Source organism: Chenopodium quinoa, unplaced genomic scaffold, assembly GCF_001683475.1.
Source record: "Chenopodium quinoa cultivar QQ74 unplaced genomic scaffold, ASM168347v1, whole genome shotgun sequence".
NCBI lineage: Eukaryota > Viridiplantae > Streptophyta > Magnoliopsida > Caryophyllales > Amaranthaceae > Chenopodium > Chenopodium quinoa.
The window spans coordinates 61,214-84,847 of NW_018744240.1; the positions used below are offsets into that span (position 1 = coordinate 61,214).

The window sequence follows — 23,634 nt, forward strand, 5'->3', positions numbered from 1 at the left end:
TATTTGGATGATGGCACTATTATTGGTGACACCTTGGTGGTAGGGAAGGTTATGGAGTTGATTTTGGTGGAGGGACCTCGTCTTGGTCTTCATGTTAACGTTGAGAAAACGGAAGTTTTCTGGCCCACGGAGGACCCTCGTAGCCGTCTGGCCGGTGTCTTTCCTCCAGATATTGCTCGTCCTGCTCATGGTGTTAAGTTGCTTGGGGGTCCTGTCAGTGCGGATGCCTCTTTCTGTGGTGAGCTTGTTTCGCAGAGGGTGTCGAAGACCATTGTGCTCATGGATGCTGTTGCTAAGCTTGAGGATCCCCAATGTGAGTTATTACTTCTTCGTGCGTGTACTGGAGTTTCAAAACTCTACTTTTCTATGCGCACTTGTCCTCCTCGTCTTTTTGAAGCGGCCCAGATTTCTTTTGATGTGGCCCTTCGAGGTTCTGTGGAGCGCATTGTAACTGCTTCGGGGCCAGGTTTTGGTGATTGGCAATGGCGCCTTGCCACCTTACCTTTTTCTTATGGAGGACTAGGTGTCTATTCAGCGGGTGATGTTCGACACTATGCTTTCCTTGCGTCGCGTTTGCAGTCTTCTGGTCTACAGGCTTCGCTTCTTCGCAATTCTGGTATTGTTGGTCCAGGTCCGGCCTTCGACGACGCTCTTAGTCTTTTTAATAGGACTGTGGAGACTGACCTTTTGCGTTACCCTGGTGAGATCGCTGCCCCCAAACTCATGAAGAAATTGGCAGATATATATTTCACGAAGGTCACTGCATCTGCAGAATCCACTTTCTCCTTGTCTCCGCGTCAGGTTGCCTTATGGAAGTCCCAGCAGGGGGATTACTCTTCTGCCTGGTTGCGAGCGGTCCCGATATCAGGTCTGGGTCAGACTATGAATGGTAAGACTTACCGTTGTGTTCTTTGCTATCGGTTGGGTGTTCCCTTGTTCTCCGTATCGGCACCTTGTTCTGCTTGCTCAAGAGTTTTTGATGGGGATATTTATGGGGATCATGCAGTGTCTTGTGCTGGGATGGTGGGTATTAAACATCGGCATAACGTTGTTCGTGATACCCTTGTTGATATTTGTTTCCGCTCTGGGATTTCTGCAAGGAAGGAGGTCAACGTTGGGTTAACTGGAGGGAACGACGGGGCTCTTCGGCCAGCAGATGTGTTGCTTAACTCCTGGGATAGAGGCCTAGATGTATGTGTTGACTTGACGGGGTCTTCTCCATTGACTCAATCTGGGTTGTCTGACTTCGTTCCTGGTCGTGTTATGTCGGCTGCGGCTCAGCGGAAGCGAGACAAGTATGGGGCGCGTTGCAGGGCTATTGGCTATGGTTTTCTTCCTTTCTCCTTTTCTTCATTGGGGGAATTAGAGAAGGATGTCGTTGCGTTGCTGAAGCGGGTTCAGGCGTTCGCTAGGACTCAGGATATTGGAGCTCGTGCGGCTGCTCACATCTTTAACAGGATTGGGTTCGCTATAGCTAGAGGGGTGGGGGCCCAGATTGTATCTCGGCTCCCCACTAATTTCTTGTAAATCTTTTGACTTTGTAGGTTTTTGTTATTTAATAATAATAATAATAATAATAATAATAATAATAATAATAATAATAATAATAATAATAATAATAATAATTCAATTATAATAATACAATTATAATCGAAAAATTTTTTTAAAAAAAATCAGAATTTATTAATATAAATTAAAAGTTTGTACATTGTTATCTATAAGAAAAATTGCATAATTAAATTATCACTAGTTAAACTAAGAAATAAACAATTAAAATGTTAAAACTAAATCATTTTATCCCCCAAACCATATTTTCAGCAGTTGTTTGGACCGCATTATCATTTCTTTCTCCCACTTCTCCAATTTCTCAAGTAAAGCAATTCGGGAAGCACCTTCTTCAACTTCAGTATCCACCTATTTTACTAGTACTTGATGATGCTGAATGCTGCTGGAGCTCTTTGCAACTCAATGTTCAAAGTTTCCTTAATCGAGTCCAACTCCTGTCATAGCAGTCGTTGATGTGCTCAAGCAATTGTTTACACCTACATCATCCTAAATATAGGTCAGTTCGTTCTTATCGTCGAAAACTAATTAGCTCATGAATAATAATTGCAAGCTATACCAGTAAAAAAAACAAAGTCAAAAATCAGTGTAGTAAATTCCCTACAACCTGCATATATCATATAAAACCCAAAAACCTTATAAAAACACAATCCAATTTCAAGAATTCGGAATCAAAAAAGAAGATAAACATCCATCATTCCTCTTTTCTCATATATAATTCAAGCAGAAAAAAAAGAAGTAAAAAATAAATTCGAAGTTCCGAAAGTTTATTTGTGTACCTACATGCTATTCAATAACCATATTTTTGTTCCAAGCACATAGGATAATCAACAACATAGAAAACACTATCTTACAAAGCAAGCTAATATGCTATTAGATAAGACTAGCTTTTAAACAATCATCACATTAAACGAACAGGGCTTATCATAGCATGACAATTACTCAAGTCACAGTGAGATACCAACTTCAAAACTTTGAAAGCTTCTCTTATAATAAGCATCATTAGAATAACAATAATCCGTCTTTAAGGAGGCTAAACATAATCATATACTTGTAGGTTTTTTATTCTCTGTTAATCTCTCACTCCCTCTCTCAAATGACTTAGACAAGAGTGAGATATTATTCATATTTAAATAAAAACAATCGAACAACTGTATTATTTGCACAATTAAAATAAGAAAAATTCAGAACAGGAGTTCACTAAGACTGGCCTGATTTCACAATTTAGCTAAAAAGAAACAAGATAGAATTAATTGGTTTTAATTACCTTAGTTGTACAAAAACATGTCACACATTTGTGGTTTACTAGTTTATAAGCTTAAAATTACTGATACATACAAATGTAGCTTAATTTTACAAATATAAAAAATTACTATAGGAGTCATAACTCAAAGAAACACCAATTGAGGGGGGAAATTACTATAGGAGTCATAACTCAAAGAAACACCAATTGACAGGTTGTTCTAGTAATGCTCAATGTATAGTTTGGACAGATTTGAAAAGGATATCTAGAATTCTAGATATCTTTGCATCACAAAATCTAAATGTAGCTTACTAGAACAGTCAGGTATTAAATTGCACAATCTTATTTAATAGATTAATCAAATTTAATCATAGAACGTCCATAATGCTCATTCTTCAACCTACCACAAAACACATTGGTCTTTTATCATAGAAAACCGCTTGCAAGAAAAGAAAAGAAAAGAGAAAAACAAATTGTAAAGTATCTCCTTCTGCTAAAGCACGCATCTGAAAAGTGTCAGTTAGAAGAAAGATAACAAAAGACCGGTAAAGTTTTTTAGACTAGATTACTCATGAAATCAGAACAAATACTTTTTTGTGCAATCAAGCAAAGCTGTTTCAACTGACAGTATTCACCAAATCAACGAGAGAATAAGCAAGCAATAAAGCACTTGAACTAAACCCAAAAATCAATCTTCTCATTTTTAAGGAATTCTTATAAATTGCAGTATGTATTACCCACATTAGTAGCAATGTTTTCCCTTTTCTCTCGTAAATATTCTTGATCAAATCGAAAGCTCAATGCACTAGAATGAGCAACATTGATCTTGGATTCCTGTAAGTCTATAAATGGAAAAGGCAAGGCAATCTATGACTTTATGGGACTGACATAGGCCTTAATTCATGTCGTGATAGTAATAACCGGATTCCGACCTAAAAATGTGCAGCTCTCAAAGCGACTACAAGCTTAAACATATGGATACTTTTACTAAAGTTTTATCATCACCAAGAAGAGTTCAGATTACACACATATAACAATTCACGACTGCACATTATTTCAGATTCCAGGGCATTAAAGTTCAATCGCGAGAACAAGAAATTCGACATAAAACCTCTCCACAAAGTACTAAAATTGCAATCAATTAAGTAAGAATTCTATCAACAAGCAATTCTAAAATCATTCAAAAAGCAAAATCAAACGATAACGTAATTATGGAATTTATAGCAAATAATCCCCAAAAATAACACTAATTAAGTAATCAACTCAGTACCTAAATAATTAAACCCTAATTATACAATCAAATGAACAATACATATAAATCAATAATTATAATTAAACCTAATTAACCTAATCAGACAAATTCTCATTGTTACAATACATAGAAAACATCTGATAACTCAAAAATTTAGAAAATAAACATCAAAACATTTCCAGTGAACACAAGATAAAGCAATCAAAATCACACAACCTAGCAACAATAGTTAATAAGACTCGTAAATTCTCCAAAATGAAATCATATAAATCAAAGCCTAAACATGGACTTGCTTTTTGGTAGATTTTTCTGTTTCCTGATGAATGCAGAAGAGATGAATTAGAGAGGAGCGAGAAAGAAGAAAAAGGAGAGATAAAGAGAGAAGGCTTACTCAAAGATCAGGGCACGAAGCTAGTGTTTGAGCGACGTTAGTTCAGCAACTCTCTACCACCGCCATCAATTACAAACCGAAACTCACCATCGCTGCTCTCCGCCACCCCCGCCAACAGTTACAAATCGAAACCCTAGAATTAGAAGAAAATCAAAAATTTGAACTAGTAATTATGCAAAGGAACCCTAAATTTGTAATTTAAAGAGGAAAGTTTAAAGAAATTTAACCATGAACACCAATCAAAACCCTAAAAATCGAACCGCACCGTCGTTATCACTCGCGACCACCATCACCACCGTGACCATCAGTGAATGAGGAGGGAGAAGAAAGAGAGAGAATTTAATTTGTGAGCGATAGTGGTTGTGGTTGTGGTTGCGGCTGCGACGATGGTTGCCTTTGTCTTTGAGGAAGAGAAGAGGGAGAAGGAGAGAAAGAGAGAGTAGAGAGAACTGAGGTGGTGAGGTCTGAGGAGATTGAACTTTAAGCGCATTTTCATACGGAATATTTAATATCACTGCCGTGGCAATAGCCTTTCAGTTCGTTGTATTAGTACACCTAACGCAACGACTTCTTAAAGCCATTGCATTAGCTCCACCTTTTGTTGTACAAAGTTTATGCCGTTGTATTAGGATTATCTAATGCAACGACGATAAAATGAGTCGTTGCACTAGCTCTTTTTTAGCCGTTGCATTCTATTAAAAATGTAGTGGTGTAATAAAATACACATTTTTACGAATATCACAAGACTAACTTAATATATTTTTTCGTTATAAATTAGTGTACACATAAGATTAAAATTTTGGTCAAATAAGACAACCAAATTAGATAAGTTTATATCAGAAAATATTCAATACTAGTATTAATATATTCATCAACTCATGCATATATATTAATACTAGTATAGGATATAGATTTATATCCTTATTAATTGATTGAAGAAAATTTTATTCTATGACGAAAGCTAACAAGATTATACCAAAAATTGTTTGCGCAGGGATAGGCTTTGGACTCGCGTTCTTGTTGTTTTTAGTAATTGGTTCAATAAATATATTCTTCAGAAAAAGAAAACTGATGAAAAAAAGAGATAAATTCTTTGAGCAGAATGGAGGAGTATTGTTAAGCCAACAACTTCGTCCAAATGGAGGAACTATGGACTCATCTAAAATATTTTCTATTGAAGAACTACAAGAAGCAACAAATAACTATCACGAAGATCGTATTTTAGGTAAAGGTGGTTATGGTACAGTGTACAAGGGAATTCTTAAGGACGGTCGTGAAGTTGCAATAAAGAAATCCCGAGTGACTGATCGAACACAAGTTGAGCAATTCATAAACGAAGTTGTTATTCTAACTCAAATCAACCATCGAAATGTGGTTAAACTCTTAGGGTGCTGTCTTGAAACCGAGGTTCCATTGCTCGTGTATGAATTTATCTCGAATGGTACTCTCTTTGAACATCTCCATAGAAATAAGGGTGTCACGTCTTGGCTTACTTGGGCTAATTGCACTAAACTTGTTGCGGAGGCTGCTGATGCACTTTCATATCTTCATTCAGCGGCTTCAATACCAATTATTCATCGAGATGTTAAATCCAGCAACATTTTATTAGACGAAAATTATACTGCTAAGATATCTGATTTCGGTGCTTCAAGGTTGGTTCCGATTGATCAAACTCAGGTGACAACATTAGTTCAAGGGACGTTAGGATATTTAGATCCGGAGTACTTCCAAACAAGTCAATTGACCGAGAAAAGTGATGTGTATAGTTTCGGAGTTCTACTTGCTGAACTCTTAACAAGAGAAAAGCCTCTTTCCTTAGAAAGAAAAATGGAAGAGAGAAATTTGGCAATATATTTTATTCTCTCAGTTAAAGAAGGTCGATTAATGGAAATCCTTGATCCTCAGTTGGTTAGGGAAGCTAACGAAGAGCAACTAGTTACAATGGCGAATCTAGCTATGAAATGTCTTTACGTCATAGGTGAAGATAGGCCAACTATGAAGGAAGTGGCCCTTGAGCTCGAAGGATTAAGGAGTCAAAATAGGCATCCTTGGACCGATCAGAACAATCAGGATGAGACAAGCAATTTAACAAGCCAAAATGATCTTTACCCGACGCCCTCGAATGCTAATTATAATGGCAATCCAAGCACTGGAGAATTCACGACTGGACAGTACACAATGCAAATCGATATGATTAACGAAATGAACCACCCTCGCTAATGCTCAGTCATGCATGATTATGTAAGAATTTACAAGGCAAAAACCATCATAATCCGGATATATACAGATGTTTTGGTTGTTGTATGTGTTTCCTATAAATTGTTGATCTTTGAATTTGTATTTTTTTTCTTATGGTAACTAAAAATTTGTATTACTCCAAATACATTATACAACCTCATGAAGTATTGAAGTGTACAAAGACAAGTCCTCAAATTTACACGATTGCTAACCACTACTACGCAAGATTTACATTTGAAAAAAATTTAATACATGTTAATACTATAAAATTATACAGTACATTTTTTAGACACCTTTTTAAAAAGAAATGCTTATGGAGATAGTGGATGCTCATAAGGAAAGCAACTCTTCCTTATTTTTTTCATTTGTGATTTAGGCTGAGAGCCTAACCTCATGCTCTAATCCACCTTGAGCCAATTTCTTAATAGGCTATTGTATGTAAGGCTATATTTGCTTTAACTTATTTAAGTTGATATCAACTTATTATTTTTGATTTAATCTAAACAGATTAGATTTTGAAAAGTGCTAATTATTTTTGATTTAATCTAAACAGATTAGATTTTGAAAAGTGCATAAATTATATATGAATCTATTGGCATACATCTTATTTGATAAATTTATAATCTATAGATTAGTGTACAAATTTGACTAAAGTTTGATAATATTTTATCTTAAAAATTAGTGTACAAAATCAATCATGTACTTCATCCAAGTCATCAGCTTAATTTTGTTTTTTATTCGGTGATTCATCTGAGGTTTCTCTTTATCCCTCTCACTTTCAAAGTAAAAAGTACATCCAATGGTAAAAATAGATGATAACATATTTAATATCCACTCATGCATGTATATATACTCTCTATTAAAGTACTCTCTCCGTCCCATAATACTTAGGACGTTGGGATGGACATGTAGTTTAGGAACACTGCAAGTTGGTCCATTTAAAGAATTTGTTTATTATATAAAGGATTTTCTTTCGTATTTTTATATTGTAAGAAAACAAAAAGTGGGGGAGGTGGGGGTAGTGAGGAAAAATAAAATGTAATATTTAATTGGGTTTTGCGGTCTCAAAGAGGGTATATATATATATATATATATATATATATATATATATATATATATATATATATATATATATATATATATATGTATATATATATATATATATATATATATATATATTCCGCTGAAAACAAGGCTTATGCTGATAACAAGGCTTATGCTGAAAACAACAAATCTCAACCATTCATAATTAGCACAAAAGATCAGACGGTTTAAAAGCCCTAAGATCATTCCAACCTTACATATAATCAATTCAACCGTTTTAAAGGTCACTACAAGCTAAAATAAGGTAACTTTATCTAAATAAGGTAACATTATGCCGATGTTTAATACCCACAATACCAGCACACGACACCGTGCGATCACTGAAAATATCCGCAGTAAAAACCCGAGAACATGCAGAGCACGGCGTCGAGATAGAAAACAATGGAACACCCAACCGGTAGCACAACACACATCGGTAGGTCTTTGCGTTCATCGTCTGATGACCCAACCCAGAAATAGGGACTGCCCGAAGCCAAGCAGAGGTGTGATCTTCGTGCTGCAATTTCCACAATGCTAATTGCCGAGGAGACAAAGAAAAGGCGGATTCTACAGAAGCGGTAACCTTTGTGAAATATATATTTGCCAATTTTTTCATGAGTTTAGGGGCAGCGACCTCACTAGGATTACTCATAATGTCAGACTTCACTATTCCATTAAACAGACTCAACGCATCTTCAAAGGCTCGTCCAAGACCAACAATGCCAGCATGTTGTAAAAGCTTTGTCTGCAACCTAGCAGACCGTAACCGAGAAGCAAGAAAAGCATAATGACGAACATCACCTGCGGAATATACCCCGAGCCCTCCAAACGCAAATGGTAAGGTGGCAAGCCGCCACTGCCAATCGCCAAACCCAGGCCCCAAAGCAGTAACAATACGCTCCAAGGAATATCCACTACTAGAAAATAGCTAATCAACGACGGAAATAATCCCTCAGAATATCCTGAAAATCCGTCGGAACTGCCGGTTTTTGACGGAATTCCGTCGGAACGCACCGTCGTATTATATTTTGTAGGAATTTCGCGTTTTTCCGACGAAATTTCCGTCGGAAAAGAGTTTTCCGACGGAATTCCGTCAAAATTGTTTCGTCGAAAGTGGAATTCCGGCACCAGTAAAAATCCGTCGGAAGTCCGACACAGTATAAATCCGTCGGAAACTGCAGCAAAAAAAAATAAAAAATAAAAAAAACCAGACCACCACCCCACCCCACACCACCCACCCCACACACAGACCCGGACCACCACCCACCCCCCCCCCCCACACACACAGACCCTCCGCACACCCAGACCACCACCCATACCGCACCCTAACCCATACCCACCACAAACACCGACCCAGGCCCACCTAACCACAACCCTCCTAAAATCAGACCACCACATACACTGAATACCCAGATCTACCCACCCACCTAAACCACATTCGGACAACCACCACCCCCACCCAGAATATAAAAAAAAAATAAAAAAAAAATAAAACGAAAATTCAAAAAAATAAACAAAAAAAACGAAAAAACAGATCTAATACGCAAATTGAATAATACAAAATTGAATATGCAAAATCAAAATCCAAAAAAAAAACAAAAAAACAGATCTAATACGCAAACAAAAAAATTGAATATACAAATTAAAAAAACAGATCTAATACGCAAACAGAAAAATTGAATATACAAATTAAAAAAAACAGATCTAATACGCAAATTGAATAATACAAAATCAAAATCCAAAGAAAAAAAAACAAAAACACGAAAAAAAAATGAATTATACAAATCTAAAATCAAAATAAAAAAAATAAAAAAAAAACAAAAAAAAAAACAAAAAAAAACAAAAAAAGTCAAAAAATTGTTCTTCAAATGCCGGTTGCTAGGTTGTGGGTCTCGATTTCTCAACAAATCCGGTGAATCTCTGCCCGCATGTCGGTGGAGAACACTTGTTGGTGGTTGTGTTGATGTCGGTGGAGATATATTCGCCGGTGATGTACAATAATTATTCGAATTTTGACGAAAATCCAAACACCCATAGCAACTTGTTGCGAAAATTGAGGAAAAAAAATCCAAGATTAATTTGAGATTGAAAATGAAGAGGAAAGAGAAGAAGGAGAAAGGAAAGAGAAAGGAAAGAGAAGAAGGAGAAAGGTGATGGAGAAAGGAAAGAGAAACAAAAAAAGAAGAAGGAGAAGAGAGTCGTCACCAAGAATTAAATTGGTATATTTGATTGCTTGAATGATTTATTGTGTTTGATTGTACTATAGTTTGAGAGTCGTCACCAAGTATAATAATATGTAAACAACGTAAGATGAAAGAGATTACACACTAAAACTCTTAGAACGTATATACCTTGAGTATGAACATATGGGGGAGTTATGGGGTTTTTCATTTTTATTTATCTTATGCGCAGGACGTCCAGCCACTTCATGTGACATTTGCCTACCCGGTTAGCTCCCGGTGTAGTTTACCTCAATTTATTTGAGGCAGGGATTTAGTTGGAAACCCGTTTGATGTGTAATCAAAATTAAATGAAAATTGGTATTGGTCTAGTTAGGTGTTGAATGTTTTGTATGCTTATAAACAGGTGCATTACGGTAAGTTGTGTGATGATAGGATGAAAGCATGTTAGTGTGTTTTTATTACGCTTATGTACCCCAGCATTGCTAATTGTGTGTTGTATGTTTGTTTGGCCTTGTCTTTACCTTGGCCCTACGACGACCCATTTCTAATGGCGAGTAGTGGAGACAAGTAGAGAGAAGCTTTTTAGGTGATGAAGCATTTTCATGAAGGGTATGAGTGAAGAGCGAATCATGCTTAGTTCCCATAGGAATGTGATGTGTTTAAATTACTTTGAATATTATTTATTTTATTCTGCTCATGAGACCAAAGCAAAAAAATTTAATATTATTTGGTTTAAGGGCCTGCAATGGTTCCAAGTTGTAGGTTGACTTTGTTTGACTTAGTTTGACTTTTACTTTCGTTTGGTTTGACTTTTTAAGTTGATTTGTTTTTAAATGGTTTTAAAGAGAGTCTTCCGCTGTGTGAGTCTTGATATTTGCCTTAGCCGTTTTCACGGTGGCGGTAATGTCTTAGATTTTCCTATTTTGTATTTTAAAAAGGGCAAAAAGGGTATTTTAACGGAAAGGAATTTCTAGGGTGTTACAGCCATGGACCGGGTTTGAGCTTCTTATTCCGGTCTAAACTCGCCATTTTTGTACTCCCTCCGTCCCCAAAAGTTCGACCCTTTTGGCCTAATTTTAGTCCCAAAATGTTCATCCCATTTGCATTTAAATACCCTCCAATTTGCAATAATATTTGTGCAAAATTAGTTTTCCCATGCAAATTTTGCTTTTTCTATATGCTTTTATTACTTTCTCTCTCTACTTTTTTACAATTCCCATGTAAATTTCCCTTTTCAATGTATTTTTATTAGTTTTCCCATACACTCTTATACTTCCAACTATGTTTCTTAATACCCGTGAAATCAACCCAAAAGGGTCGTTATTTCGGAGACGGAGGGAGTATTTTTTTCGGGTCAAATCGAAAGCTATGAATCCATTACAAAATACCCAAGTAAAAAATCAAAATAAAAATAAAATCAATAAAATGGGTAGATCTGAATTATCTCTGAGATCCAAGAATTACAAGAAGAGCAGAAGCAGCAAAAGTGACAAAAAATGAAAAAAAAAACGCAGTTTGAGATTGGCGTTTCAAGGGAAAGAGGGAGGGCGGGCGCTGACGCATAAGGGCGGGGCGGTCTGGGCGCCAGCTAGGGGTGGCGCCAGCAGGGAGGAGGGGTTTGGGTTGCAGTTAAGGGAGAGTGGTGGTGTTTATGTTGTTAATTTTTGTTTTCAGTGTTAATTATTTTTTTAAGTGTTCTTCAAAAAAAAAAAAAAAAAGTGGTTACTATTTTTTAATGTTAATTATTATTAAGTAGGCTTTTTTTTTTAACAAGAAGTAGGCTTAATTAGTTCCTAATAATCATAATAATATTTTTTAAAAAAAATTAATAAATTTAAACCAATTAGAAAGCACCACGTAGCATAAGAAACCGGTTACCGTAGGTTGGTGACCTATTGGGACCATTTGAAGCAAATTCAAGTTAAAGTTCGAATTATTAAAAAATAACTGAAAGTTGAGATTATTAAGTTGGGATTATTCCGATCAATTTTTTCTAAATAATTTGACGAATTTAATATAATCACATATTCACATATAATAAACAAAATTGGTATGACTGATAACATTGACATGATTCATATGAACTTGTTCAGTATTTTATTTTGGCCCCTTAATTTATTGTTTTAAAAGATAACATGCTTGATTAAATTAATTAATAACAAAACTTTACTAAAACCAATGAAAATTAGACAAGCCAGGTTAAAATTACATTACATAACCCAACGATTTATTTAACTGTATTAGTTATTTCAGGAGCCATGTGCGGTCAATTTCCTTTATCACGAGGAAAAAGTAGGTAACGTTAACGCCAAAGTCAAAAAGATGTGACCAATAAAATATTCACATTATAGTGAATTAGTGATAAGCTATGCGTTGGATATATAAGATAATTAAATTGAAAAGTGAGAGATTCATCAATATAATAATGGACACTATCTCGATCCTCTGCTAAATGTTCACATTATCCTTTGGTTGAATCTCAATTATTATAGCATCTTGATAAATAAATGAGTATTATTACTTCATGCGTCTACCTTATAATATTAACATATCATAACCCACAAATTGAAACCCAAAAGATAAAATGATAAAAATGTTTGAGGTACGAGGCTTGTATCTCCTCCTACCACTGCTATGGTCTAGTGTTACTAAAACCACTTTCGCCACTAAAATCGCCAAGCCCGGTTGCCAACCTAGCTGTGGCAACGTAACGATTTACTATCCATTTGGTATCGGCAGCGCATGTTCTCTTAGGGAGTCTTTCATAATAGACTGCAATCGTAGTTCCAGCAATGACCCTCCAAAACCCTTCTTGGTCGGCAGTAACATTGAGGTCCTGAACATAAGCATTACCGGCCAAATGCTTATTAAGAGCTTTGTGACAACTAAACTATACCGAGATGGAGTAGCAGTAGAATCAACTCCTCCGTATGTAGAGCAGACAGATCTCACCATGTATCCACTTGTATATTCCGACACCGAAAACAAGCTCATCGTCGTTGGTTGTGATGATTTTGGTTTTCTTGTTTCCGAAAGTACCTATAGAGGGTCGTCTCCTCTCGGAATGGGGTGCAGTGTAGTGTGTAGCAATTTATCAGTGGTGATAAACGGGTCGTGTTCAGGGTTTGGTTGCTGCCAAACAACCATCCCACAGAGGTTGTATAACTTCACCTTAGTATTAGAGAGTAATGCGAATCACAGTAATGTGTCTCACGTAAATCCATCTGGTTATGCTTTCATAGGAAATCCGAGTAAATTCAACTTTAGTGTCGCTGACCTTGGTGATCCTAACTTCGTCAATAGAACCAGAGACAGTGTTCCGGTGGTGCTCGAATGGTTTGTTTGGGATTATTATGATTTTTCTCATGATATTAGTTGTGAGATAGCTAAGAGAGACTTGTCCTACTATGCTTGCCACCATCAAAGCCGCTGCCACGATGTTGATAGTGGCTCTGGGGGGTACAGATGCACTTGTCTACCTGGTTACAAGGGTAATCCTTATCTTAGCCCCGGATGTACAGGTCAGTTACTACTTACTACTTCCTCTGTTTTTTTTTTTTTTTTTTTTTTCAAATTCTATAATACTCCCTCCGCCCGAGGTTATCTGCAACAAAAAACAATATTTCAAACTCCTAAGCAAAACTTTTAGGGGAGTTTTAATTGAGTTTTGGTGGGTTTAATTAAGGTTGAAAATAGAGGGAAAAGAAACGGTCTCACTTAATTTTGTTTTGAGTGGGTTTTAGTTAGTGGGTAATAGGTGGTGGAGGGGACCACTAACCAAAAAAGTGGATTATAGTGGGTAATTGATAGTTAAATATTACCCAAAAAGGAAAGAAAAAAATTTATTGCAAATAATATAGAGCACCCATTTTAGGTAAATGTTGCAGATAATTGCAGGCGGAGGGAGTATTAATTTTGGACATTGTTCACATCATTCATTCTGATATTTGAATTTTTTATAATTTATTACTCCCTTTATTTTTTTAAAATGCTATATTTGGATTTAATTTACACATTTGTCGAGGCATAACTTTAGATCATCAATATTTTCAATTAGATTAAATTAAAAATTATAAAAATAAAATAAAATAAAATATTTTATAAGATACATTTTGACAAATCTAATAACATATAAATAGTGAAAAATCACAAGTGTATTAAAACAAAAGAAGTACTACATAAGATAACATATCCATATGGAACAGGTTAGATTCATACAAAGTATATATTGAATCATGTGCAATTTTTCCATAAAATAAGGCAATATTGTCAATAAGTGCGCGCCACCATCCCGCACTTTGCATCTCATTTTTTTTTTTTTACTTTATTATCTTCTTTATCATTATTGTATTATCATATTAATTATCCTTTAATGAAAAGGTTTAATTTCAAAATTTTACCAATAATTAATTGACTGCAAAAGTAGTATAAATGAAAAGTAAAATGAATGGATTCTCAACTATGAGTACTATGGATTTCTACGCTTTACTTGTATGTTTTAATAAAATGAAGAAGATATCATTCTATCTTGGACACTTATTTTTTAATTAATAAGAAGAGTATTCTAATTACAAATTTTCATATGTGAATAATGGTCACACGGTGTGATCGGGGTTACTCGGTCGGTCAAGGGTTACTCAGTTATGGGCTACTTAGTTGGTCATGGGTTAGTTGGGTTACCTGATTATTATTTTGGTCTGTGTTACCTTGTCACACGGTGTAAATGGTCACACCAAAAAAAAAGTGATGTTCTAATAGGTAATTGAACTACATCGTTTTTTAAATCTACAATTTTTATAATATAGTCAAATCTAGAAGAAAAGATATGAAGTTATGTACACATTATTTCTAGTTTTGGTAGTTATTAAAATTATTCTTAAAGTAATAAAATTCACAAAGTATTACCTACTGTATTTAACAACGTCAACATTTCAACGATACTATTTACTTCTTCCGTTCTAGTAATATTGCAACAACTGGTGTTTTACACTATTCATCACGATTGTTTGACCACATATTATGATTTATACGTAAAGTAAAATATAGTCATGTGGGGTCTAGTTAGATTCGTCTCGTAAAATACTTTCACAATAACAACTTTTTATAATTTTTACTCTTATATAATTATAGATATTTAACATATAACATGTGCTTTGAATTGCATAATTTCATGCTTGTTGGAATTTTGTGGAACAAATGAAGTATATGTTACTGGAGAGAAAAAAAAAAAAAAAAAGGGAAATGTATAAGTCAATTATTCTAGAATGAAAAGAGAATTAAAGGTATTTGTATAAATCCATCTATGCAGATATTGATGAGTGTGCAAATCTTTCAAGCTCCCCTTGTTCTGATATTTGTATAAACACTCCGGGTAGTTACTATTGTACTTGTCCTAAAGGATATCATGGAAATGGTCGGAAGGATGGAACCAGTTGTATAAGAGATTCTGTTCCAGATTATTCTAAAAAGAATATAGTTATAGGTCTTGCTGCTACTTTGGGATCTCTACTATTGCCTCCAATTGGATGGTGGTTATACATAGTGATAAAAAAAAGAGAGACTATAAAGCAAAAGGCTAGAAACTTTAAGAAAAATGGTGGTTTGTTGTTGCAACATCGTATGTTGTCTGATGAACGCATTGTAGAAAGAACATATTTCTTCACCGTTGATGAGTTGGAGAAAGCCACGGACCACTTTAATGAGAGCAGGATACTTGGACGAGGAGGACAAGGTACCGTTTACAAAGGAATGCTAGGTGAAGGGAGACTTGTTGCTGTAAAAAAGTCTAAGACATTGAATGAAAGCCAACGAGCACATTTCATCAACGAAGTGGTTATCATGTCTCAAATAATTCATAGGAATATAGTCAGGTTACTAGGATGTTGTTTGGAATCAGAAGTCCCATTATTGGTTTATGAGTTTGTCCCAAATGGAACACTTTTCAATCATCTACATCATCTAAATGAAGAGTTTCCAATCACATGGAGGATGCGCTTGCAAATTGCTTCTGATTTAGCTGGAGCACTTGCTTATCTGCATTCCTTTTCTTATTATCCCATACTACATAGGGACATCAAATCTTCCAACATTCTTTTGGATGATAAGTATAGGGCAAAACTATCGGATTTTGGGTTATCAAAAAGTGTGGCTCCCGATCAAACCCATGTAACAACTCGTGTTATGGGAACATTCGGTTATTTGGATCCTGAATATTTCCAAACTAACCACTATACAGAGAAGAGTGATGTTTACAGTTTCGGTGTGGTCCTTGTTGAACTTTTAACCGGACAAAAGGCAATACGTGCTATATGTGAACAAGATAGAAGTTTGGTGTCATGGTTTCTTTCTCATACAGAAAACTCTCAATTCCTTGACATTGTGGACCCTGATTTGGTAAAGGAGAGTTCGAAGGAAGAGGTTTACACTATTGTTGATCTTGCAACACGATGCTTGAATCCGAAAGGTCATAGAAGACCCACTATGAAAGAAGTTCTACTAATACTAGAGACAGAAGAGTCGCCCCAAACCGATGAAGTAGAAACCAGCTCACAATTCGAGCAAGTGTTAGCTGCTGGAACAACTAATAACAGTTCATACCATGAAAATGTTGCAACTTCCTCCACATCTAGTATGGATACACGTTATTGTCAATCATCTGAATTGTCTTTATTATTCAATCCCAGATGACGTAGATATCTTCAGTAGTTTAGTTTGGCTACATACCCTTGCTATAAGTTGATCAGGATTGACTTTACGTAACTTTGTGTATCACTTATAGTACCTTATTTTTCACATATCAGATATGTTGAGATGTTATGCTTAGGTCTAGTACTGTTTTATAATGCAACTAATTATGTTAAGAACTGCCTTCTTTTCTCTAATATATATCCTTACACTTTTTTTTAAAGGTTTCCAACATATGTATTGAGGTCAATATGTTTGACATTGATGATTTAAACTAATATAACGTTGATATGATGAAAATAATGCACGTATTGATAAATCTATAAGGAACACACGTGATATTTACTATCAAATCAAACAAATATAGTGCAAAGAACTTACAGAAACAAATTAAAGATAGTATTATAATGCTAGCTAATAAGCTAATCCTTAAGTTGAACAATCACATAAGGCAACATACACTAGCCAATAAAGTTCTTTACTTTTTCATTTGAGTTCAACTTTTTGTTACTGTAAAATTAAAGTAAAGCAAGAAAAAAAAATTAAAAAATAAGGGAGAAAAGGAGGAGGAAAAAATATGGGACATTTAACGCCTATTATTCGAAGAAGTCAAATTTGAGGACTTAAGAAACTTAAAAACTGCATAGAAACAACAACGAATTAACGAATTAAACCATGTAAATTCCACCACTTCATATCAATACCCGTACATCCTCATAATCTGATTAAATCATGTATTGAAGAAAAACATCTATTACTGTATTAAATTATTATGATTGATCTCTGTAATCATAATCATGTATTAAATCATTATGATTGATTTCTGTAATCATAATCTCGTATTTGCTACGACTTCGTCTAGTTCTAGTATTACTAAACCCATTTGTAGCTCCTAACACCATTATGTTGAACAATTAATCAATCTATATCCCTGTTAGCCCAAAAAAAAGGCTTTATAATAAGATTGGACATATATGACACACTTAATGTCCGATATGATAATTTTGATAGAGCTTTGTGAATGAATATTTCATTAACTTAGGATTTATTCATTCAGTATTAGACTTTGTTGTCTATTTTAAGTTAATTAAAAACTCATCAAAACGCATTACATTTTTTTAAAAATTCTAAATGAAACTTGTAAAGGATAATAAATGATCAAATCATTATTATCATTATTAGTTATTTTTTTATAATTTGTAATCCCTTTATTTAGTCCTTAACTTTAACTCTATACTCTATAGTAAAATTTTATCCCTTATTATTAGGCTATTAGCTAATGTACCTAGTAATAGTTTAGTGATGTTCAATGCTCTAATCTTGTACTATACATATACTCTTGCATGTATTTTCATCAATATAATTAAGCTCTCTTATACTCTCTAAGCTTTCTCTCATTCTCTCTAAGTTTTCCAATATTCACTTTCTCATAACTCTATCAAAACTATTAGTAATAGTAATAAACCAATAGGTTATGTTCTAGTCTCTCAAGGCCTTAATTTTTTTTGAAGCAAACGGGGGAATATATTAATTAATCAATATCCATATCCGCAAGCTTTTGGAAGCTTTCCGGGAATGGAGCAAAGCGAACAATTTCAGAGTTGATTGACACCTCCGATCGAGCAACCCAATGGGCTACCGTATTTCCCCCTCTCTTTACATGGCTACAAACAAAGGAATTAAAAGATTCACCTAAGCAAATAATGCGATTAATAAACATAAATAAGTAAGAATAACCCTTCAGCTTTGAATGCACTCTTTGAACTGATCCAAGTGAATCACTTTCGAGCCACACATTGTTGTAGCCAAACCTATTCGCTAGTTCCAGGCCATAAGCCATTGCTGCTGCTTCTGCAATACCAGGATCCCAGTTCCCCTTAATCCTTCTTGTTCCCGAAGTAATCAGTCGTCCATCACAATCTCTAATTACAGCACCGAGCCCCACCACCCCTGTACTTAGAATAGCAGCGTCTGTGTTAACTTTCATTACACCAGAAGGGGGGGTTAGCCACTGACTGATACTTCCATATTGTCGAATATTTGCTCTGTTAAGAACTTTTGCAGCATAAGTTTGATAATCTCTAGTGTAATTCACGAAGCCCACTGCCAGTTGCTTAGCATCATGTCTTTCATCATCGAAAAGAGACTTATTTCTACTAGTCCATGAAGCCCAGCAAAGTGCTACGAACGTAATAAGCTCCTGCTGTGGCAACTTCTCTGAGATCCAAAGTAGCAGCTCAAGAAAATCCGTGGAATTTGCTTCTTGGATTGTAGCACTGAACTCACTTCCCACCCAGATTATTTGTGCATCCTGACACTCAAAAATAGCATGATAAATAGACTCTTCCTCCCCACCGCATCGTTGACAATTGTTGGATTCTATTATATGTCTTCGGTGAAGCTCAGCACTAACTGAAAGTGTTTTAGTACAGGCTCTCCAGAGGAAATGTTTAATTTTTGGGGGGCAATTCAACTTCCATATGAGCTTCCAAGCCGCCTCAGTCTGATCAATATGTTCGGCATTATGTCCTAACACGCCCAGCCAATACCCAGACTTCACTGTATAACATCCATCTACTGTCAATCCCCAATACTGAGTATCCTTGCCTGAATCACTTATAAGACGGATGTTCAGGATTCTATCAATATCCTCTTCTCTAAGATGAAGGTTCATCTCCCGCAAATTCCACTCAGTTTTGTCTTCATTCATCAAGTCTGCCACTCTAATGTCTTCATCATGCAGGCCGTTTGCAGGAGGAATTGGGTTGTTAAAGGTGAAGGCCTGTGGTACCCACTTGTCTCTCCATACGCTAATATCATTACCATCTCCCACTCTCCATTGAAGGCCTTCTAATAGTAATGATTTTGCCCCCCAAATACTTCTCCAAGTGTAGCTTGGATCAAAGCCCCTCAGAGCACCCAAAAAATCAGAATTCTTAAAATACTTTGCCTTGAGTACCTGGGATAGAAGGGATTCCGTAGCTTTCATTAACCTCCAACCCTGTTTAGCCAATAGAGCCTGATTAAAAATTTTGAGGTCTCGGAACCCCATCCCCCCTTAGATTTTGGTAAACATAATGAGGTCCAAGACTTCCAATGCATTTTATCTTGGTCACCATTTCCCCACCAGAACCTGGCTAGAATTGTGTGTATCTCATCAAGGAGGCCATCTGGAATTTTGAAGATACCCATCAAATATGTCGGGATTGCTTGAGCTACTGCTTTAATCAAAATTTCCTTCCCCGGCTTTGACATTAATTTTTCCTTCCACCCTTGAAGTTTTTTCCAGATTCTTTCTTTTAATGTAGAAAAGATAGCCTTTTTTGATCTACCAACGATTGTCGGGATCCCAAGGTATTTCTCATTTCTGTTTACCTGTCTTACTCCAAGAAGGGCACAAATTTCACGTCTTCTTTCTGCAGGAACCATTTTACTAAACACAGCTTCAGATTTGCCGAGGTTAATCTTCTGGCCTGAAGCATTTTCATAAACCTGCAAGATATTTGCAATTTTCCTGCATTCAAGAGTGTTAGCTCGGATAAACAGAATACTGTCATCGGCAAAAAGAAGATGGGATATTCGTGGGGCACCATTACAAACTTTCACACCATGAATATGACCATCCAAGACAGCTTTTGACAATAGGGTGGAGAAAGCTTCTGCTACTAGGAGAAATAAATATGGGGAGATGGGATCTCCTTGTCGGAGACCACGTTTAGGAGTCACATTTCCAACAACATCCCCATTCACTTTGAACTGGAAAGATACAGTTGAAATACATTGCACACCCATTCAACCTTGAAACCGAACTTGAGCATAGTCTGTTCAACAAATCCCCACTCTACTCTATCATATGCTTTCATCATATCTAGTTTCAAAGCCACATTCCCATACCTCCCTTCCCCTCTCCTCTTCATCGAATGAAAGACTTCAAAAGCTAAGAGGGCATTATCAGTAATCAATCTACCTGGCACAAACGCACTCTGTTGAGGGGAGATCAATTTGTTTAGTAATGGCTTTAATCTGTTTGCAAGCGTTTTAGCGATGATTTTATATAAAACATTGCATAAACTAATTGGTCTATATTCAGTCATTCTTTTGGGTTTCTCACATTTCGGTATAAGAACGATACACGTTTTATTAATATCCGAAATGTTAATGTTACCAGACCACCAACTAGTAATATAATTGATAATATCATCTCTAACAATATGCCAGAATTTTTGGTAGAAGAGGGCATGCATACCATCTATACCAGGGGCTTTGTTAGGGTGCATTTCAAACAATGCAGTTCGAATTTCTTCACTCGTAGGCGCAGCACATAAGCTATCATTCATGTCCTCTGTAACTTGTTGAGAGATGCCCACAAGAGCTTCATTAACACCAACAATACCATTCGAGTCAAAAAGAGTGGCAAAGTAGTCAGCAATCACATGTTCAATGCCCTTCTTATCTTGCCTCCAAACCCCATTCTGATCTTCAAGACCTGCTATTGCATTTTTTGCTTTTCGAGCACTAGCTTTGTGATGAAAGTATGAAGTGTTCTTGTCTCCGTCTTTCAGCTCATTTGACCTTGCTCTGGCGTACCAGTATGACTCTTCTAATAAATGCAGGTGGTCGAGCTCCTCAGACTTAGCTCTACATTGTATCAACCTATTATTATCCATCATCCCGCGCTGTAAACACAGCAAGTCTTCCTCAGCTCTACGGATTTTCCGTTTCAAGCTTCCAAACTTTCGGGCAGCCCACCTCTCTAAATCTGTCGCACATCCAGCAACTCTTGTTGGGATATCTCCATACAACCCTCCAGTCCATGCCTCCCTAACCACTGCTTCACACTCTGCATCAGATAACCAAAACGCCTCAAAACGGAATACTTTTTTCTTTCTCTTATTTTCCTCTCTATTCCCAGCCCGCATGATGATTGGCGCATGGTCAGACCTACAGGTATTCAAAGGCAAGTGTTGAACCTCATTCGACGGGAACAAGTCACACCATGGAGTATTTGCAATGAACCTGTCTAACCTCTCCTGCACAAGCGTAGCTTCAGATAACCCCCTCTGCCATGTATAAGCGTTACCTTTGAAGCCTAAGTCCCTAACACCAAGCCTGTCAATCACCTCCCTAAATTTATCCATAAAGCACTCCTCTCTTTGCGGCCCACCCCTCTTTTCACTCAAACTCAGGATCTCATTAAAGTCTCCAAAATAGACAATGGGCTCTTGGATACATGATTGGAGACTTTCCATAAGCTGCCATGTACGGTATTTGTTGGCTGTTTCTGGCCACCCATAAATATCCACTGCCCTCCATAAAGCCCTATCATTCTCATCCATAATATCCACCGCTATATGATGTGCCGAATAAGAAAAGACATGAGCTTTCACATCCCTCCACCATAAACCAATCCCCCCTGACAATCCAATACTACTCACACAAATACCTTCAGTAAATCCACACTTCCTCTTAACTATTTCAAGTCTACTCGCACTGATTTTGGTTTCCATAACAAAAACCACATTTGGCAATTCCCTCCAGCAAAGGTCTCGGAGGGAGTGAACTGTCCGGGAGTTGCCAATTCCCCAACAGTTCCAACTTAATATTTTCATGGCTGTTCGCGGGGTGGGATTTGCTCCACCACCGCTACTTTCATCAACATGCAATCAGTGCCCTCCATATCCTCCATTCTGCCCTTCTTTTTCTCCAAGTAACGTTCCTCACGTTCCTGACCATCAATCTCCATATTGTCAGCAAACTTGCGTTTACCCCCTGATCCCTGCAAGCCTGTTTCTCCATCACCCGAACTCCTAAGTATGTTTTGTTCCCCCTTATTCTCCTGCTTTGGGTTCTGCTTTCCTCCTCCCTTTCTTCTAATATTCTTCAACTTCCCCTCACCCTTCCCAATAGAAAACTGAAAGCTTACTGGCGCCTCGTTTAATCTGGAAGAATCTCTCTCAGAATTTTGCTCGTTCAGAATGGGTTCGGTTATACAGAGAGTCCCTCCTGCTTCTTTATCCCACCCTCCCTCCGTACTAATACCATCATCTGCATTACGTTCTATAGTAGTATCTAAGACATTATCTTACCCCTGGATGTACAGGTCCCTTTCTACTTCCTTCCTTTTTATTATTAAGTTGATGTTCTGTACCAGCCTATACAGTAATGGTTGAAGTCAGCATGAGTTTGTTGTCCAATCGTCCTACACTCCTACATACATCAACCAAAATATACCCCTGTATAGTCACATGGAGGGAATGATGTAGACGTAATTTGATCTCATATCTTAGTTACCACCATGATACTCCAATTAATTCCCCTATGTTATTGATTGTGTGACCAACTAGTACAAAATGTTGTTAGACAATAACTACTCCCTCCATCCCTTATTTTTTGCCCCATTGTAAAAATATGGGTCAAACTTTTAAAACTTTGACCATGAATTCTCGTTAACTTATAAGTGGATAATATATTCATGTGAGATCTTGTTAGAATCGCCTCATTGTATAGGATCGCCTCATTGTTACTTATTTTTTGCCTCATTGTATAGTTTATTAACATCAAATTTTAATATTTTTTAACGCGTATAGAAATGAAAATATATACATTTGAAGACGCGTCTTAGAGACCGTAAAAAGTCAAATAGGGAAAAAAATAAGGTATAGAGGAAGTACTACAAAAATCACAACTTACACCTTATATGTATGTGTCATGTTGCACTCATGCTTCCTTGGACATAAACGCAGAAGCACACGACAAGTTGAAATTATTCAAAAATTTAATTTTCATAGGTTTGGATTGAAATAAGGTGGGTCATTACACTAAACTTTTAAGAGCATCTCCATTAAATTGAGGGCTCGAGTAGGGCTCAAGAAGAGTGAGTGTTATAAAAATGAGTCAATTATTTAATCATAATGAGCAATGATACAAAGTTAATAAATGTAAAATAATATTGTGAGATTTATTACTCATCCTCCATCTCAAATTACTTGCCCTATAT

At 36.2% G+C, this 23,634-nt stretch overlaps 2 protein-coding genes and 1 long non-coding RNA gene across 4 annotated transcripts; 2 read left to right on the forward strand and 1 right to left on the reverse strand.

Moving 5' to 3' along the window:
• Nucleotides 1-1,640: 1,640 nt before the first annotated feature.
• On the reverse strand, nucleotides 1,641-5,083 carry LOC110694629. Of its 2 annotated transcripts, none has more exons than XR_002505912.1 (3): nucleotides 4,677-5,083; nucleotides 4,450-4,582; nucleotides 1,641-2,052 (listed from the first exon to the last, which is right to left on the reverse strand). It is a non-coding gene; the product is annotated as an uncharacterized LOC110694629 (long non-coding RNA). The 2 variants fall into 2 exon arrangements; XR_002505911.1 differs by having other exon boundaries at nucleotides 1,641-2,042; nucleotides 4,677-5,079.
• Nucleotides 5,084-5,400: 317 nt separating this feature from the next.
• LOC110694759 (wall-associated receptor kinase 5-like) lies at nucleotides 5,401-6,850 on the forward strand. Its single transcript, XM_021871933.1, has one exon. The coding sequence runs from the start codon at nucleotides 5,401-5,403 to the stop codon at nucleotides 6,667-6,669; it is 1,269 nt and encodes a 422-aa protein (XP_021727625.1). The 3' UTR covers nucleotides 6,670-6,850.
• Nucleotides 6,851-12,430: 5,580 nt separating this feature from the next.
• LOC110694630 (wall-associated receptor kinase-like 6) lies at nucleotides 12,431-16,834 on the forward strand. Its single transcript, XM_021871785.1, has 2 exons — nucleotides 12,431-13,474; nucleotides 15,262-16,834. The coding sequence occupies exons 1-2, from the start codon at nucleotides 12,538-12,540 to the stop codon at nucleotides 16,638-16,640; spliced, it is 2,316 nt and encodes a 771-aa protein (XP_021727477.1). The 5' UTR covers nucleotides 12,431-12,537; the 3' UTR covers nucleotides 16,641-16,834.
• The last annotated feature ends 6,800 nt before the right edge of the window (nucleotides 16,835-23,634 follow it).

Excerpts from the sequence above, each read along its gene's own strand:
- LOC110694759 (XM_021871933.1), top strand. The coding sequence starts at position 5,401 with ATGACGAAAGCTAACAAGATTATACCAAAAATTGTTTGCGCAGGGATA.
- LOC110694630 (XM_021871785.1), top strand. The coding sequence starts at position 12,538 with ATGATAAAAATGTTTGAGGTACGAGGCTTGTATCTCCTCCTACCACTG. Across the intron at positions 13,475-15,261 it reads TCTTAGCCCCGGATGTACAG|ATATTGATGAGTGTGCAAAT; the intron begins GTCAGTTACTAC and ends CCATCTATGCAG.